General features: G+C 39.4%; 2 protein-coding genes across 2 annotated transcripts; both read right to left on the minus strand.

The window, feature by feature from the left end:
• Nucleotides 1–333: 333 nt before the first annotated feature.
• Nucleotides 334–2,605, minus strand: fbxl14a (F-box and leucine-rich repeat protein 14a). Its single transcript, XM_058397152.1, has one exon. It carries the CDS (start codon nucleotides 2,068–2,070, stop codon nucleotides 868–870), a length of 1,203 nt encoding a protein of 400 aa, XP_058253135.1. The 5' UTR covers nucleotides 2,071–2,605; the 3' UTR covers nucleotides 334–867.
• Nucleotides 2,606–2,814: 209 nt separating this feature from the next.
• prr5a (proline rich 5a (renal)) lies at nucleotides 2,815–16,594 on the minus strand. The gene is made up of 11 exons (XM_058397151.1): nucleotides 16,414–16,594; nucleotides 16,268–16,328; nucleotides 11,907–12,087; nucleotides 8,987–9,097; nucleotides 8,681–8,761; nucleotides 7,736–7,784; nucleotides 7,561–7,618; nucleotides 7,005–7,096; nucleotides 5,620–5,760; nucleotides 5,388–5,526; nucleotides 2,815–5,006 (listed from the first exon to the last, which is right to left on the minus strand). Exons 3-11 carry the CDS (start codon nucleotides 12,071–12,073, stop codon nucleotides 4,486–4,488), a joined length of 1,359 nt encoding a protein of 452 aa, XP_058253134.1. The 5' UTR covers nucleotides 12,074–12,087; nucleotides 16,268–16,328; nucleotides 16,414–16,594; the 3' UTR covers nucleotides 2,815–4,485.
• Between the last annotated feature and the right edge of the window lie 165 nt (nucleotides 16,595–16,759).

Raw genomic sequence — 16,759 nt, forward strand, 5'->3', positions numbered from 1 at the left:
TCTGGAGCTCTTCTCGACACAAATGGGCAACATGACAACAGAATATCGATTACACAATAAAATACACCTCTTCCTGAGCGGACTCATTATTAACTGCAAACAGCAGCTGATTTTTCTCTCCCATTTGTTTTCCCTCCCCTTCTTTTCCTGAACATTTTTGAAAAAAAACAAACATATCCTTTAAATCCTATATAAAACATCAAAAATGACATACGTGAACCTTTTAGCATAACTAAACATTGTTTCAAAGTGTGTCATTTTTTAAGTATTGTTACACATCATACATAAATACCGTAGGCCATAAATAAGCAAACAATTTCAAAAACAATTTTAATTTTTTTAGCATAGGAAAATAGACATTCCAAACGTTATCTTACCAATAAATTGACCATATATATATATATTTTTTTTTTTACACAGTTTTAAATTGCATATGTTTCATCTTACTAAGGAGAATGTTACACCTTTCTGAAGCATGAAAAAAACAAACAAAAAAAACCAAACTTGGAACACTGATCCATATTTAATGCTATGAGCAGTACTACAGCTCCCAAGATGATGGTAATACTTTAAGGCATTCAGTATAACATCAGTATAATCTAATTGTGAGTGAGAAAATATTTTTTTTTTTTTTAAGAACAGTGTCGCAAGACACCCTAAAATAATCCACTATCCACTTACTAACAAAAAGGCATTTAAGAAATATATACTATTAAACAATATTACCAAAGGGTGTTCAGTGTTCTTATTGCATAACACTAAACCAATTTAAAATTCCTTCACATTTCTTATAAAATAAAAATAAAAACGTGGTGACAATGTTGAATGAGGTAGTATAAATTGTAAGCTGTGATGCCTGATCAGGTATCACCTAACCCTTTCACCCTCAGTCATCTCCCAAAGCCCCAGGTTCAACACTTTAAGGCACGGGAGCTGCGTTATCCGCTCCAGTCCCCGTTTGGTGATTTTGGTGCAGCCGTACAGATCGATGCCGGTCAGCTGGGTCAGGTGGTCAGCGATGAGCTCGAGGCCCTTGTCTGTGATGCGCACACACTGTCCGATGTTCAGCGTTTTCAGCTTGTGCATCTGCCGCACCATCCTGTTGATCCCGTCGTCGCTGATGTGACACGAGCAAAGCGAGAGCGACTTCAACTGATAAAGTCCTTGGGCGATGTAAGCCAGGCTCTGGTCTCCCACTTTGTCACAGAATGACACGTCCAACCCGAACAGCCGGAGCGAGCCCATGGACAGGTGCATGATTCCCGTGTCGCTGATGTTGTCGCATGAGCGCAGGTTCAGAGTCCACAGCTGGGTCATGTGAGACAAGTGAATCATTCCGGCATCTGAAATGCCGCCGCAGAAGCTCAGGTTCAGGACTTTGAGTTTGCTCAGGCCTTTTGAGATGTGCTTGAGCGACAAGTCGGTCAGTTTCTGACAGTCCTGCAGAGTGAGATGTTCCAAACCGAGGCAACCTTCAGCGGCACTGCGAGTCATGCCGGCCAGGTGACCGATGCCCACGTCGGAGACATGCCGGCAGCTGCGTAGATTCAGGCTCTTGAGCCTGTGTAAGCCCCATGCGATAAGGAGCAAGCCGGTGTTGGTGATGTTACTGCAACCGCCGAGCTCCAGAAACTCCAAGTTCTTTAGATACTGTGCAATTCGGCCAAGGCTGGAGTCTGTGATCTGCTTACATAGGCTGAGGTTGAGGATCCTCAGGCAAGGAATGTCCTGCACAAATGCATGTCCAAGTCCGTTGTCTGTCAAATTGTAGCATCCGCTCAGGTTAAGGCTCTCGATGTTCGGCATGCCCTGGATGACATAGCTGAGGCTGCGTCTGAGACTCAGAATCTGCACTTTTTTAATCCCTCGGCTCTGAAGGCTCGGGAATAAGGACGGGTTTGCTCTCCTCAGATGGAGTTTGGCTTCGACTCCTCTCCATACTGATTTGTGGTAGGACGCGTCTCTCCAGGCCACACACACCTGGGCGACCCTGCCTTTACCTTTAACGTCCAGGTAGCTGAAGATCATGGCTAAAATCTCCGGGAAAAGGCTTGAAACGTGGGTCTCCATTTCACCGCACCGCCAAACTCCGGCTTTACCGCTTTGCCGAGATTAGCCGACTGGCTAAGCTAAGCCAAGCTAGCTAGCTAGCATTTAAAATTTACCTAAATCAAATCAGCCTATTTGAGCAACACGCCGAGATCAGAAAACACGCATTCTTGCGCAGTGACTGCACCAAGGGTTAATAAGGCGAGATTACAAGCGAGCCTGTTGTTTTGATTTCCTGTATGGATCAGCGTGTGTAACACGTCTCTATTAGTCTAACCAGCTAAGCTAACAAACAGGCTAGCGTCAACATTCGGTTACACACACCGCTTTTGTATGGCCGAGTCTTTGTTATGTTTTGAGTCCGGCTTGTTAAGATTATTTTAAAATCATAAAATAGTTCTTCTGTTCCACCAAACGTCCATGGACATATTCACCCTTAGTGTTTAACTCAGAATTAAAAAAATAAAGATCTATATGCTTTTTTTTTTTTTTTTTTTTTAAGCGATGCGGAATTAACACGGATACTTCCCAGCCGTTCCCATTAGCGCTTACTCAAATCGGTGCACACTGCCTACACTAGTGCACTACACTGACTGTGAAATAATACACCCTACCGCCCTATGTAGTGCACTTCTTGTTCAATAGGGAGCCATTTGGGATTTGCCTTACAATACCTCACTTCCGGCGGCCTCCTGTTTAAACCTTACGTATTTTATTAAGTTTTTATTACTTAAGTGTGTTAATTCCAAATAAGTACCAGGAGTCGAAAGTCTCACAAGTTTATTATATTAAAAAATACAGCGAACTTTACAGATAATTTTAGCCAACATGGTTTGACAAAAAAAACAGTACTAAAAGTGAACCGTGGCTCCACCCCCAGCACTCCGGCCCCGGGACCGCGCGCCCCCTGCTGGCGGCTCTGCTCCTGATCCATAAAAAGGTAGAGTTTTTACCGCCAAAGCAATAACTTTATTAGTTATTCAGTATTATTATAACAAAGCAACAAAGACATACATGGTCATAAACCTAATTTCCACAGATTGTCAAAAATGATCAAGGAAAAAAAAACAAACACTGTAAAAAAATTTCTACGCAAACATATTATCATATGACAGCTTTATAAATATGCCCTAAAAACTTTGTTACATCATTTTATGATAGAAATGCAACAATTACATAATCTATTTACATTTCAAACAGTTCACATTCCTTACAAAAGCCTTACACATTTTTTTATTTTACTTACAAATTGAGGAATTCCCCTCTATCATCTTCCGAATGTCTGTTAGAATATCGCTAGATCCTCCTTGTTATTTGATGCTGTTACGCAGGTTAAAATGTCCAATATGTATGGTTGAAAAATCAGTAAAAGTCCTAGAGTAGTTTGCATATCAAATAATATCAAAAAAAAAACAAACAACAACAACAACCCCACACACAATATTGTAATGCATCACGCCGGGATAAGTGCAGAGATACAGATAAAAAAAAAAAAATTTAACTGAATTGAGCTGCAAATAAATTTTTCTGTCTAAAACACATCACATTGTCTTACATTCTGCATGATTTTTAATCATTTCTGCATGATTAAAATGGGGGAGAAAACCCCTTTACGAGTAAAAATGCACAACTATTTGTAAAGATTATGTTAAATATGTACAGTCACATGTTCATGGACAGACATTTGAAGTTGTTTTCTGTTCATATGCTTTGCATCATTCGTATTTTACCTATAAGATGCAGCAAATTTGAACTACGGTGTTTAACACCAAAATTGCACCGTACCTGGATGACGAAGGCACAAGCATGAAAGAAATCATAATGCTGAGTGATCACAGATTTCAGTTTTGCAAGTTATTTCTACTTTCATAGAGAATTATTGAGGCAAATTCCCAAAATATAAGCACATACCTACAAAACAAGCTAAGAAAAAATAAAATAAAATCCAGAAAACATACAGTACATCCACAGGTGTAGTACATCTTATAAAAGTGTTTGCTATAAAACATACAACACAGTATCGGCTTTTGTTCTGTTTGATTTATTTCAGTTCTTTATTTAATTGAGGTCTGGCCAAGCACAGTCTGAACGCAGATAAACGGTCCTACAGTACAGTGTGATATTCACGCACACATCACTAGCTCTGTGATTTATTTGTAAGGAGGCTTCCTAGAGAGTGAGCATTTCTAGACAGCATTTGTGCTCCTGAGATTAAAGACGAAATGACTGTCCCATTTGGAAAGCAGCATAAGGACAGCTGTCTTCTCAGGTTTCTTATTTTGGGGAAAAGAAAATGCAAGACTTTCTGTTCTCACATACGGCCCTCCCATTCATCACGTAGGCAACATGTGTGACGTGAAAAGGTCAGCATCAGCACATGCCGTGTGTGTAGTGATTCAAATAAATCATACGGTTGAATTCGGCATGTTGCACAAGTCAGCTCGTCTTCCTGTTGGTACCGAAAGAGTCCGAGCGGCAGTGGGAAAAGTCGATGAATATCCCATCTTGATCGGAATCCACAGAGTCTACACCCTGCATCACAATGGTTTCCGGGCTTGAGGAGCAGCTAGTGGGTGAAGACATGGCTTTATCCGTCTCCGAGATGGACGTCTGAGCGTGTAAATGCCCTGCAGAGTTCTGGATAAAGATGGAAGGAAGGATGAGAGCAGGCTGTGCTGTGGCTCCACGTTTCGCTGTTGGTAAGGTGAGCTCGTGGTCCAGAGAGATCCCGGGGGTGGAGCTTGTCTCCACGCTGACGGAGAGGGGGAAACCCTGCTGCTCCAGACAGGACGTCACCTCACAGGCTGAGTGGCGACGGATACCCACGCTACCCACAGAGCCGACCTCCGTGTCGTACTCGGCCACGGGGGTGAGCATGGGGATGTTGTAGCTCTTGGAGCGCACCACTGGGTTGGTGGAGGGGATTTCAGCAGGTTTGGACCACTGCAAACGATTTTCTATGAACAGTAAAGAAAAACACAAGATCTCATAACCTAACATCAGTGCACATTTAATTTATCCTAGGGTTAAGGATGTGGCAATTATCAGTTATACCACAATATTCAACATGCACTGCATCTTTATCGTGGACTGATTTCAGTAATGACCCTTCCTCTCCAGAGGATGCTGCCTAGGCGGCTAGCATTTTAGAGTAGGCTGGCCCTGCTAAATAGGACATATTCTACAACAGCACAAAAGTTACACAAAGACACAATTAAGGGTGTTTTAATAAATAAATAATAAATATATCAGGCACATATAAAATGTTACAAAGTTAGTACCATTTCTCTGATTTAATATCAGCACATGTCTAATTTATCCTAAATCATCCCTCTTACCCAAAATGCATGAACAGTGGGTGGCGTCACAGTCATGTGCGCAGAGCCCATGTGTTCCCAGGTAGGGTGACACCACCTTCTGAATGAGTGTCTCCAGCTTCAGGTAGTCCTCCGTCACACCTTGTGACTCGTGAACACCCTGTACATCATTCACCACAAACCCAATGAGCAAAAATGAACACAAATAACACACAGACACACCTATAGCATGGGTTTTGCATGTGTTCTGTACCTGAAGGACCAGAAGCATCTGGACAATGGACGGAGGGACACGTGCACGTGGTCTGGACAGAGCTTCATCCAGCTTCATGTTTAGAGTGATAGTGTTCCTGAAGAGCAGCAGAGCCAGCTGCCGTACTGATGGCTCCTTCCCCTGAGTCATACAGTGTAACATCATTAACAACCTGACATTGGTTTCTCCTGGCATTGAACCCAGTCATGGACCTAATTATATGTAACACGCAGTATATTTCACAGATTACAATTTTTTTATTTTTTAGATAATAATGGCCCAGATAGCTCTATCATGCTTTCCGAGTACAATTTCACTGTGCTATAGAGTAGAGCCAGACACAAACACTTATATATATATATATATCTCGGTTATTTTATCAGTTATCAGTTTTATCGGTTATCAGTTATTTTAACTGGGGAAAAAAAAACCCTCCAGTAACATTTGTTAGCTTTGAGAAGTTTTTGGCTGTGGCTTCTTCACTGTGCCAGATAACAAGAAATATATGGAAGTAGAGACAGAAAAAGAAAAAGTTATCTAATCATTTTTCTCACTAACAGTATTCTAATAATATAAAAAGAAACTGTGTTGTAGCAGACCTTCCAATACAAAGCTCTGTAACACACTGTTCTGAAATGATGCTGATGCAAAGATTAAAATTCATGCATATTCATAGGCTGCAAACGTAAATGCTGCCTTGTCATGATGCAGTGGTTGTTCTGTAAGCTAAAAGAAAATAACTTTTATAGTAAACTCTATAGGCATGACTTATAGAGTTTCTTAATGTCTTGATTAGGAACTGAGGCTAAACAATAGCTTATTTAACTCTTATTAGCATAATACATCAGTAAATATAGGACAGTGTTTTACTATGAACGAAATACATATGAGACCCTGAGTACACTCTTAAAAATAAAAATCCCAGACTCCAAAGGATTCCAACAGACTCCATGGAAGAACCATATTTTTAGTTTTCTAACACGTTTTTTGCCTGATTGAGTTCCACTGTTGGTGCCAAAGGGAACTAAATCATACTGACTATAAATTATGTTAAAAGATTGTTGTAATGGAAAATGACTGGTCAGTTTATTGTGGCAACAACACAAAATACTGAATGCAAATACAAAAAAAGAATCATGGAGGGAAAGGTGTTTTAAGGGCACTCTTGCTCTAAAGAAACTTTGTGGCACCTTTGTGTGCTACGTATTTGATACCACAAAACTGTCTGATGTTTAAGAGCCAGTGTTTGATTCTGTAGGCTAGAGCTGCAGGTGGTTTATCTTATCATCTGATAAAAAAAAAAAAGTGAAGATGGCGCTGAAATCTGTTGAACAATCAGTGGACACGGTGTGAAAGGACAGTGCAGATGGAGTGGAGTAGGCTACCTGGACCGGGTGAAAGATGGCTTGTAGCATGGAGAGAACATCACAGAAGAAGAAGTCCCACGTCTCAGCCAGGGAGTCGAGTAATTTCTGACCTGTGAAAGAATTCACAGTTGTAGTCTGAGCACTAAGACCCTGCATCAGTATTATATTCTTAATCCATCCATCCATCCATTTTCTGTACTGTTTATCCCTCACAGCGTTACGGGAAACCTGGAGCTTATCCCAGGGAACTTAGGCAGGGGACATGATGGATGAGGTGACACAGGGCACAATCACACACCCACTCACACACTACAGGCAATTTAGAGATGCCAATCAGCCTACAACAAATGCTCTTGGACTGGTGGAGGAAACTGGAGGAAACCCCTGAAGCACAGGGAGAACATACAAACTCCAGGCACACAGGATGGAGGTGATAATGAACCCCCAACCCTGGAGGTGCGAGTCAAACGTGCTAACCACTAAACTGCTGTGCCTCCAATTCACCATTCAGACAATTTTATTTAGTGTGATTGAGACATGAAGCACAGTGCCTCTACACGGTTTGTTATTTTACCTTCATAAAATCTTATTTTGTCCCTCAGAATGACCATGCCTTTGGTCAGAAGCTGGTTCTGTAAGAGGAAATAAAATAAGTCAGGGGGGAATAAAGGAAGACAGATGTTTAATAGCTGCTTAATGAATCAGTGTATTGTGTCAACATAGACATCCGTTTCATCAGGCTGCCTTACCTGCAGATACTCAGTGAAAAAAGAGCCCAGTTCAGTTTTCAACAGCTGCCTGAATAAAAAAAAAGAAACCCCACGAGATCAGTCTGTCAATAAACGTCCTGTCAGGTTTAATCAAGGAATTATTACGCTATACAACTACATTTTTTATCATTCACGCTGGCAGTATAAACTAGTACGAGAATTCTATTAAATCTAGATAGAAATGTAGTAGTCATTTAGTAGTTGCTTGTAATTTGGACTGATTAATTGCTTGTTCATTAATGTTCAATTCATTTTATTCAGTATTATTTGTAATGAAGTTTTTCGACCAATCAAATTGGTGGACCAACTGTAGTAAATACAATACTACATAGAGTTGAGTGCCAAAGTTTAACCGTAGTACAAAGGTGTTAATTTTTACCAACTAGTGTGTCAGATTTCACTGATATTCCTTCCTTATAATATGTAACAGAAAGGTCATACAATGTATAAGTCACCGATACTGAAAAATACCAAAGTGACTGTTCAAATGTTTGCATTTCCATTTCTAAAGATCTGAAGGTCTTAAGGACTTTTTGCCTACATCCAGGCAACTACCTCCAGCCAATTCCATAGCGTCTGAATAGTGTTTGGTTATGATATTAAGCTATAATATTCACCCCCACAGTTTTCCTGACACTTTTGTTCTAACCTCCAACTCTAATGATAAAGCTGAACTTTATGAAAAGATCAATTATTACTTAATTATTACTTTTTGCTGCCCTATACACCATATACAATACTGTATATATGAAGAAATTATGTAGCGATGCTAAAAGATTTTTCAGTGTTTAAAAGCGGACCATTTCCATACCCTGAAGTTGTTTTTCATAATTTTGGTACAGAGAATAGAACTGCTATATAAAAGTACACGGTACTGATCTGATAAACAATTGACTGAAATTCGATAAAGCTGACTTGACTTACCTCACACCTTCATTGAGTGTGTAGAGCTCATTGTCAGCCAGTCCCTTCTTTTGGAAAACACCAATAACTGCATTGTGAATGCTGTTATTAAAAAAAAAAAAAAAAAAAAAAGTACAAACACAGAGGAACTGAATCTATAGTAAATCTATAAACTGAATGTCTATCTAAAATTATATTGCTATGACTGCTTAGATGCATTTCATGTATTAGTCCATAAGTGTACAGGTGTAGTTACATTGTCAGTTTCCCAAAACACAGAACATAAGCACATTATTTATAAAGACAGGCAATGTAAACGAAGGTCACCTGTTCCATGTGGCATTTGGCCCAGATCCCCGTTCCTCCAGTGACGCCTTCTCATTCTTGCCCAGCTGACTCAGGTTTGGAGAGCTCACTAACCTCAACCGGTACAGAGTCCTCATGGTCATGTGAAAGAGAAAGAGAGAGTAAGAGAGAGAGAGACAGCACAGTTTGTCCCGAGCTGAGTCTGACAAAGCCAGGAGTAAACATCACTCAGGGTGGGGGTGGGAGGGGAATGTGAAAGTAGAGGTTAACAGCTGGCCAGGAGTCAAAAACCGTCTTTCTTCAGATACCAATTTCCTTCCTCCTTTCCTTTCTGTCTTCATTTTGAATTCTGTTATCAGATTCTTTACTTTAGCAGATACCCAATCCATTCAAATACACACAGATCTTAAAAAAAACATCCTTGATGTAAGCCACAGGTAAGAAAAGGTAATATAACATTTAGTGCTCTCCAGAATTATTGGCACCCTTCCTACAAAATGATTCCATAGAATAAAAATTACACAAAATTCTCATCATAACTACATTTTTTAAAAAAAATACTAACGATATGTCCACTCAAAAATAGGTGACGTATAATTACGTAAAAATTCTCTGTTATGTAAAACTGTAAAAATCTCTTTGTCATCCAGAAAAAGCGCTCTAATAACTCTAATAGAAATATATTCTATTGCCAAATAATTGAATGAATGAAAAAATAATTTCACACGTCGACAGGAAACAGGAACTGGACCCATGTGTAGACATTGAGGATGCTTTTTGATTTTTGTGAATTGCACAGTTCAGTTGATTCTTGTGGTTTTCAAAATCAACCGTTAAAAACCACGTTCACAAAAAGCTATCGAGAAGCATTGCAAGATACAAGGCTTTTCTGAGAACATCACAAAAAACTGCACGCGAACTTCAACAAGCATCATTAGGACCAAAATTAGCATCATACGTCACGGTTTGATAACGTTTTTGGTCATCAGCATTTTAGTGACAAAAAGGGGGCTGCATACAAGGAAAGGTACCTGATATCCAGTGCACAATATGGAGGTGGATCACTGGTACTTGGCTGTGTTTTGTGACTGGTGAAGATTGATGGCAAATTCATTTCAAGTTTGGTTGTCTCTACCAGGAGGGTGTTACTTGGCTACAGATAGAAACTACAAACCCAGTATCCAAAAATGTTTTTTTCCGGTGATCATCTCAATCCCCAAATTTGAACCCTACTGAAAACCTGTGGTGTGAATTAAAGAGAGCAAAATCTTCATGCACAAACCTAAAATATATGGAAGCTTAAATGCTGCATGATGAACAGGACCAAGATTCTCCTGGAACCATCTTGCTAGGTTTCTCTCCACATAAAATCGTAAAACTCAAAATGTTTAAATAAAACTATATAGCCACACATGTTCGAGCTCAGAATATCACTTTTGGCATGCACTTTTTCCTTTGACATGTTAATTTATGCTTATGTTTCTGAAAACATTCAGGAGAGCCCTTTACATACAGACGGACACAAACACAACTCTGTGTGCCGTTCTCTCTCTCTCTTTTCTAAACCGCAGTAGTAGTTTCAGAAGCGCAGCGTTACGCAAGCAAAGGTCGGCAATGCAACTGCTTAATTCTGATAAGGAATTTCTCAGAGCAGAGAAGTCCACTTCAAAACAACTCTGAAAAGCAAGGCAGTAAAAAAGAAAGAGAAAGTGTCCAAGTAAGCACTTGCCAAGTAAGCTGATGCAGACTTTAAAGGTGGACTTCATGTTTGTTTTTATATATATATATATATATATACATCAGTTCTTTTGGCAAATGCTTTCATCTAAAATGTCTTCCAGTCTAACACCTAGTCATTAATGGAGCTGTGTGTAATCTGTAGAGCCCTCTGCTACTTGGTAAGTGACATTTAATTATGTGGAACATCTGCAAGACAAATTAGTTCCTGTTAGCTGATAGCAGATATAAAGTTTCATTTATAACATTCATCAGACACGTTTTTTTCCCCCTCTCACTTAAAGTTAATAAGAGAAAAAAACATAACTTGTCATGTCAGCAAGAAGCCAGAAAGCACAAGCTTCCTGTCTTGAAGAAAATTTTGAGTGCTCATCATGAAGTCCCTGTGAATGAGGTATATTTCGCCAGTGAAACGATAACGTATTAGAAGAAGCACGACTTGTGATGTGAATTACAGATGGCAGCACTATTGTTACAGAAAATCAATTAGAACTTTCTGACCAATTCAATACTAGTATAATTAAAAAATAACACTGTCTGACCAATCAGTATTGAGAACAGAACTATACCAAATATTCCTCATGCGCTGTAATGCTACAATGAACATCCTAATGTATTTGTTTATCTCAATGTGCAAATTTTGTAAGGAATTATATGTATAAGAAATATGGTGAGATGCATAAATAGAGATAGCGCAATATAACTAGAATTGTTCAGGATGTGGGAGCTCAAAGCCAAAATCTGGGATTTCAGCTCACCTAAATGTCCTCATGTGTCTGGGTCTGTTCATTAAAGCCACAGACACTGCTGTGAAAGCAGGAACAGAGTGTGAATTATAAATGAGTCACATTTAAAAGCTCAAGGTTAAACATTTCACAGATGAATTTGTGAGTCAGTGTTATTGTGCTATTCTGTCTAGTCCATGTGCTTGTGCCATTTGTAATGATGTCAAGCCAAGGCAAAGTACAGGAGCCGATTCAGGAGTTATTGCTTTATAGCTATTACATTAGACTGATTTATGATCATTTGTCCATAGTGATCTCTCTTGAAACAGACCGACAGACTGATAACCAGGATAGACAGACCATCTGCCATAAAATGTGGAGAAACAATATAATGAATTGTTGTTTTTATTTCTTTTTAAATTACACTGTGCTCATTACTGTCTCTCCTAACTGTGCTGTAAGATGAATTATAATAATACCTCCTGATAGGGTGCGTACTGGAGTCCATGTGAAGGCAGTGCGGTAGGGACGCCAGGGCCGAGAAGCTAAATGAGCCTGTTTTAAGGTTGCCTGGTCTGGTGTGTGTCCCACTCAAGTCTTCCAGCATCTTTATATAAGCAATGCAGAGAGAGACTCCGACATTCATTCAGCATAAAACGCCTGAGAACACACAATAGTAACAAGTTGTACAGATGTGCACTTCCAAAATCACAGAAATAAACACAGATATTCCCAACAATAATATATTTTAAGAGTACTATTATTAAATAATTAATGTTTAATGTTTATCTAGTTCATGGACTTTCACCCCAATTCTACATAATTTATGAAATAGCAAATTACATCCAAAATAGTGTGTGAACTCTGAACTATATCCATTCCAGTGTTTCCTACATTCTGTTACCTAATAGCTTGTGTAACTTTAATGGCACATTATATCATATTGTACACAAACATAATGTCATATTGTGCACAATACCTGAGTTTCTATCATGTAAAACATATGGTTATTATAATGCTCTTCTTCTTCTTCTTCTTCTTCTTCTTCTTTCGGCTTTTCCCTTTAGGGGTCGCCACAGCGAATTGTCTCTCTCCACCTATCCCTATCTTCTGCATCCTCAACACTAGCTTCATATCCTCATTTATTACATCCATATACCTCCTCTTTGGCCTTCCTCTTTGCCTCCTGCCTGGCAGCTCCATGTCCAACATTCTCCTACCAATATACTCACTCTCCCTCCTCTGAACATGTCCAAACCATCTTAATCTGGCCTCTCCTTAACTTTGTCCCCCAAACTGATGTACTCGTTGCTCTAAAATATAAATACGGTTTTCCTGTAATTTCTAATCCACTGCCGATTGCCCAAACTCACATTTTAAATTACAGAAGATTTACAGTGTAATTTACTTTTAATTCATTTTGCTTTCAAGGTTCCTATTACATGAAAGCATGGAATGATATTGCTATGCACGTCAGTGAACGTACCCAGTGTGGTGTTTGTTTTTACAAATCCTAAAACCCACATATGTCACAGGGTTTCATTTTGTCAGTGGATGGGCAAAACAAGTTTCAAAAAGAGAAACAACACCACCTTTGGGGTTTTTTTTAGCATCTTGTTCTGCTCCATACTCATTTGAATACAAAACATGCTGCACAGGTGCCAAATCCTGTTCCGGTTTGACTTGGTACAAAATAAGTAGTAAAAATACCTCACAAGAGGATGATAAAACCAGCATATTGTTTGTGTGTGTGTGTGTGTAACTAAAATAACAGGTTTAGTTTTAACTGATGTGAAAGTGTAGCATGTTTCAAGGTCCAACACGCTTACATTGTGTACTAGAAGGAGGAGTTGTGGGGGCAAGAGACTAGCCAGGGACCTGATGTGGTATAAAAAGTCGTAATTTTCCACGAAAGATAGAAAGATAGCCCACATAGAATGTACAGTGCCAAAAGCCTGTGTGGAACATTTGTGTGTAGCGTGCAAACTTACTTCAATTCAACCCTGCAGTATACAGATATTTAACACATATTAAACTGTACCTGTAGTAATATCAACTGTACACCTGATATACCTTTATTACCTACTGACATTGATTCAATTATCTTAAGTGTTTCTTAAGAGACACAGAAAAAAGTTCCACCCTCCAGTTGTAGTTTAGTACCATTACTTAATTTGTGCTGGATCATACCTGAACAAGACCTCACAAGTGCCTTCAATTCTTATTTACATGGACTAATTTTCAAATGATAGATAGATAGATAGATAGATAGATAGATAGATAGATAGATAGATAGATAGATAGATAGATGTCACAACAACCAGCTGTTGTCTCTGTTTATGAAACTTGTTGGCCCATGACACATAATTCAACCCCCTTTTTGTCATATGTTTATTTTGGGATTTCTAAAGAACACAGAAAAGCTTAGCAAACTGTGAAATCTGCAGGAGACTGCAAGTTACGCTACTGAATTGTGGAGTAATATGTATAATTAGGTGAGATGAGAGCATTTGGTCCACTAATATCAGTATTCACATAGTTATATCTGAGTTATATTGTTTAAAAAGCATAATGCTCATATTTTCTAAGTCTTCGTGTTCTGAGCAATATTCCTGTCGTGAGATTACGCACAAATGAACACATCATTGTGAAATGTGACACAGGAAATGTGCAGATGACTCCTTCGGTCCTTGCACAGAATTACTGAAATCTTGTGGTTACAATTTCTAGTCAGGGTATAAAGTTCAGATGATTTGATTCCATTTAAAAAGCAACAAAAGAAATGAATAAGCAACAATCATAAATTAATTATTATGGATTTCAGCTGACTATAAATACTGTATTATCAATGGTATAAATTGATTATTATTATTACAAGGACAGACAGCAGGTGTGTAATAAATTATTAATATTTTAGTTTAGTTTAGTTTAGTTTAGATTAGTTTATTTATGTAGCACAACTCAACAACAATCGTTGACCATTGTGTTGTACAAAAATGATGAGGTCAAAATGATAAAACACCAATCAAGACAGGAAATAGTACATACAGAGGGAAAAAAACACAAGCTCAGAATGACTCAGATGTTAAAAGCTTTTTTCTAAAAGATGAGTTTTAAGTTTTAGTTTAAACAGAGATTCTATAGGGATTATCCTAATAGATGAAGAAAGGCTGTTCGATGACCTTAAACATCTAGCAGATATGTTAACAGTCACAAGTTCAGAAAAATAAGAAGGTGCCAGACCATTCAAGACCTTAAAAACAAAGAGTATAATCTTAAAATCTATTCTAAAATAATCCGGCAACCACCACAGAGAGAGTAAGACTGGGGGGATGTGCTCAAACTTTACGTGCGCCAATAAGGAGTCTAGCAGCTGCATTTTGGACTAATTGCAGGCGGTTCATATAGGAATGACCAATACCTATATAAATGGAATTGCAATAGTCTAGACGAGAAGATATAAATGAATGAATTACTCTCTCGAACTCAGCAGGGGTTAAAAAACTTTTAACTTTTAACGTGTACATAGTCTTGGCTATAACTTTAATACTTAAAATAGTCCTTTTCTGCATTTTTATCATATGTGAATTAACAGTAGGTCTACTCAAGATTCCATATAAATTTAGTGACTTCATCATGGCAGATTCAGTGGTATCGTCAAATATTGAATTATCGGCTTAATATCAGAACTGTATCATATTATGTGGAAAACTGAGGTAGGTACACTATATTGCCAAATGTTTTGGGACATCTGCCTTGAACATTAATTTAATACAGAGTTGGCCCGCCCTTTTAGCTATAACAGCTTTAACTCTTCTGGGAAGGCTTTCCTCATGGTTTAGGAGTGTGTTTATGGAAATGTTTGACCATTCCTCTAGAAGCACATTTGTGAGGACAAGCACTGATATCTAACTAAGGGGCCGACCCCAACCCCTGAAAACCAACACCTGAATTTAATGATTTGAAGGGGTGTCCCAAAACTTTTGGCAATATAGTGTATATGACATTCACTAGCTATAAAAATGAAGTGTTTGGATCACTATTACCATGTCTTCCAAGACCTATTTCTTCCCTTGTCCACTTGCTGGATCACACCTTCTCTCTTCTGAGCATGCGGTTCGGCCCAATTTAGCATTTTCTCTAACAAACCTGGCACAGGACCTGGCTGAAAATTATGCATAAGCTTGCAATGGGCTTGTTTGAGCAAGGAAACACACTAGACATGTTCAATGTGTTTAAAACGCGCCCCCTAGCGGCAGATGAGTTTATGCACAGTTTAACAAAGAGCTACAACAAAAGGCTCGTACATCAGTGAGCCACCTCGCCTTCACTAACACGTGCTCTGTCTCCCACAATGAAAATCCTCTTACAGGAAAACACACAGTCTCGTGATGTGTGTAATCGTGTTTGATTGTTTTGAATGTCTATGTACTGAAATGAGTTTGGCTCTTTAAAGACGTTTCAGAGTGCGTTTGGGTTTAATAAACGTGGACAGGTAAGATCAACGTCCAGCTGGAACTCCCATTAGAGAGACCAAGGACATTAGACTTCCCTGTTTCTTTTCCCGTCTGTGTTCAAGGCATTTATAGCCTCGTCCATAGGATACAGCTCAGCCTGACGCTTTCCTTTGTAACCCATTTCACTGTTATTCTGGGGGTGGGGGTGGATGGGGGGGGGTTCGCCCCGGTACTCGGTGTACTTACTGGCGGATAGGACGCGTTCCCGTTATTTAGCCAACAAACAACCCTGTATTAATAGCAGCAGCAGTAATGAGCGGAATAAAAAAATATGCCATGCCAAAAAAAATTTGTGCATTACGCTGTAAGCTGTCTTCACTCACCATCATTCGCTCTTGCGTGTAAACTGCATGTAAACAGTCATGGACACCTCGGATACGGTAACTTTGGAAAACAAATAAAATTAAATAAATAAATAACAATGCAAAAAACAACGAACGGAAAGCATAAAGAGATCAGATGCGCGTACGCTTGTGTATCCTGGGCGTTATTGTTTTCCAGTGAAGTGAGTTGAATGAGTAAATGCGGATGTGGGGCAAGGCGGCTTCCTCCTGTCATTCCTGTGGTATCTGTAGCCTCAACTCGCCCCTCCTACACGCGCCCGGTTTGCAGACTGCGCGCGCGGCCAGACGCGCCACCAGACTGTGTGCGACGATGTGCGTGCATGCCTGGGGACGTGAACGCGCGCCGTGCACGACGCAGTCGAAGAAACGCGAGGGCTCGAGCCCAAATGGCGAGCCTTTAAAAATAAAAGTGGACTACATAGCGCGGTCATTGATTCAGCATGCGTTTTTATCCCGCATAGGCTCGCTTGG

This window comes from Hemibagrus wyckioides, linkage group LG08 (assembly GCF_019097595.1).
Source record: "Hemibagrus wyckioides isolate EC202008001 linkage group LG08, SWU_Hwy_1.0, whole genome shotgun sequence".
NCBI classification, from domain to species: Eukaryota; Metazoa; Chordata; class Actinopteri; order Siluriformes; family Bagridae; genus Hemibagrus; species Hemibagrus wyckioides.

Excerpts from the sequence above, each read along its gene's own strand:
- fbxl14a (XM_058397152.1), bottom strand. The coding sequence starts at position 2,070 with ATGGAGACCCACGTTTCAAGCCTTTTCCCGGAGATTTTAGCCATGATC.
- prr5a (XM_058397151.1), bottom strand. The coding sequence starts at position 12,073 with ATGAATGTCGGAGTCTCTCTCTGCATTGCTTATATAAAGATGCTGGAA. Across the intron at positions 7,097-7,560 it reads CAAAATAAGATTTTATGAAG|GTCAGAAATTACTCGACTCC; the intron begins GTAAAATAACAA and ends ATTCTTTCACAG. Across the intron at positions 5,527-5,619 it reads AGATGCTTCTGGTCCTTCAG|GGTGTTCACGAGTCACAAGG; the intron begins GTACAGAACACA and ends AATGATGTACAG.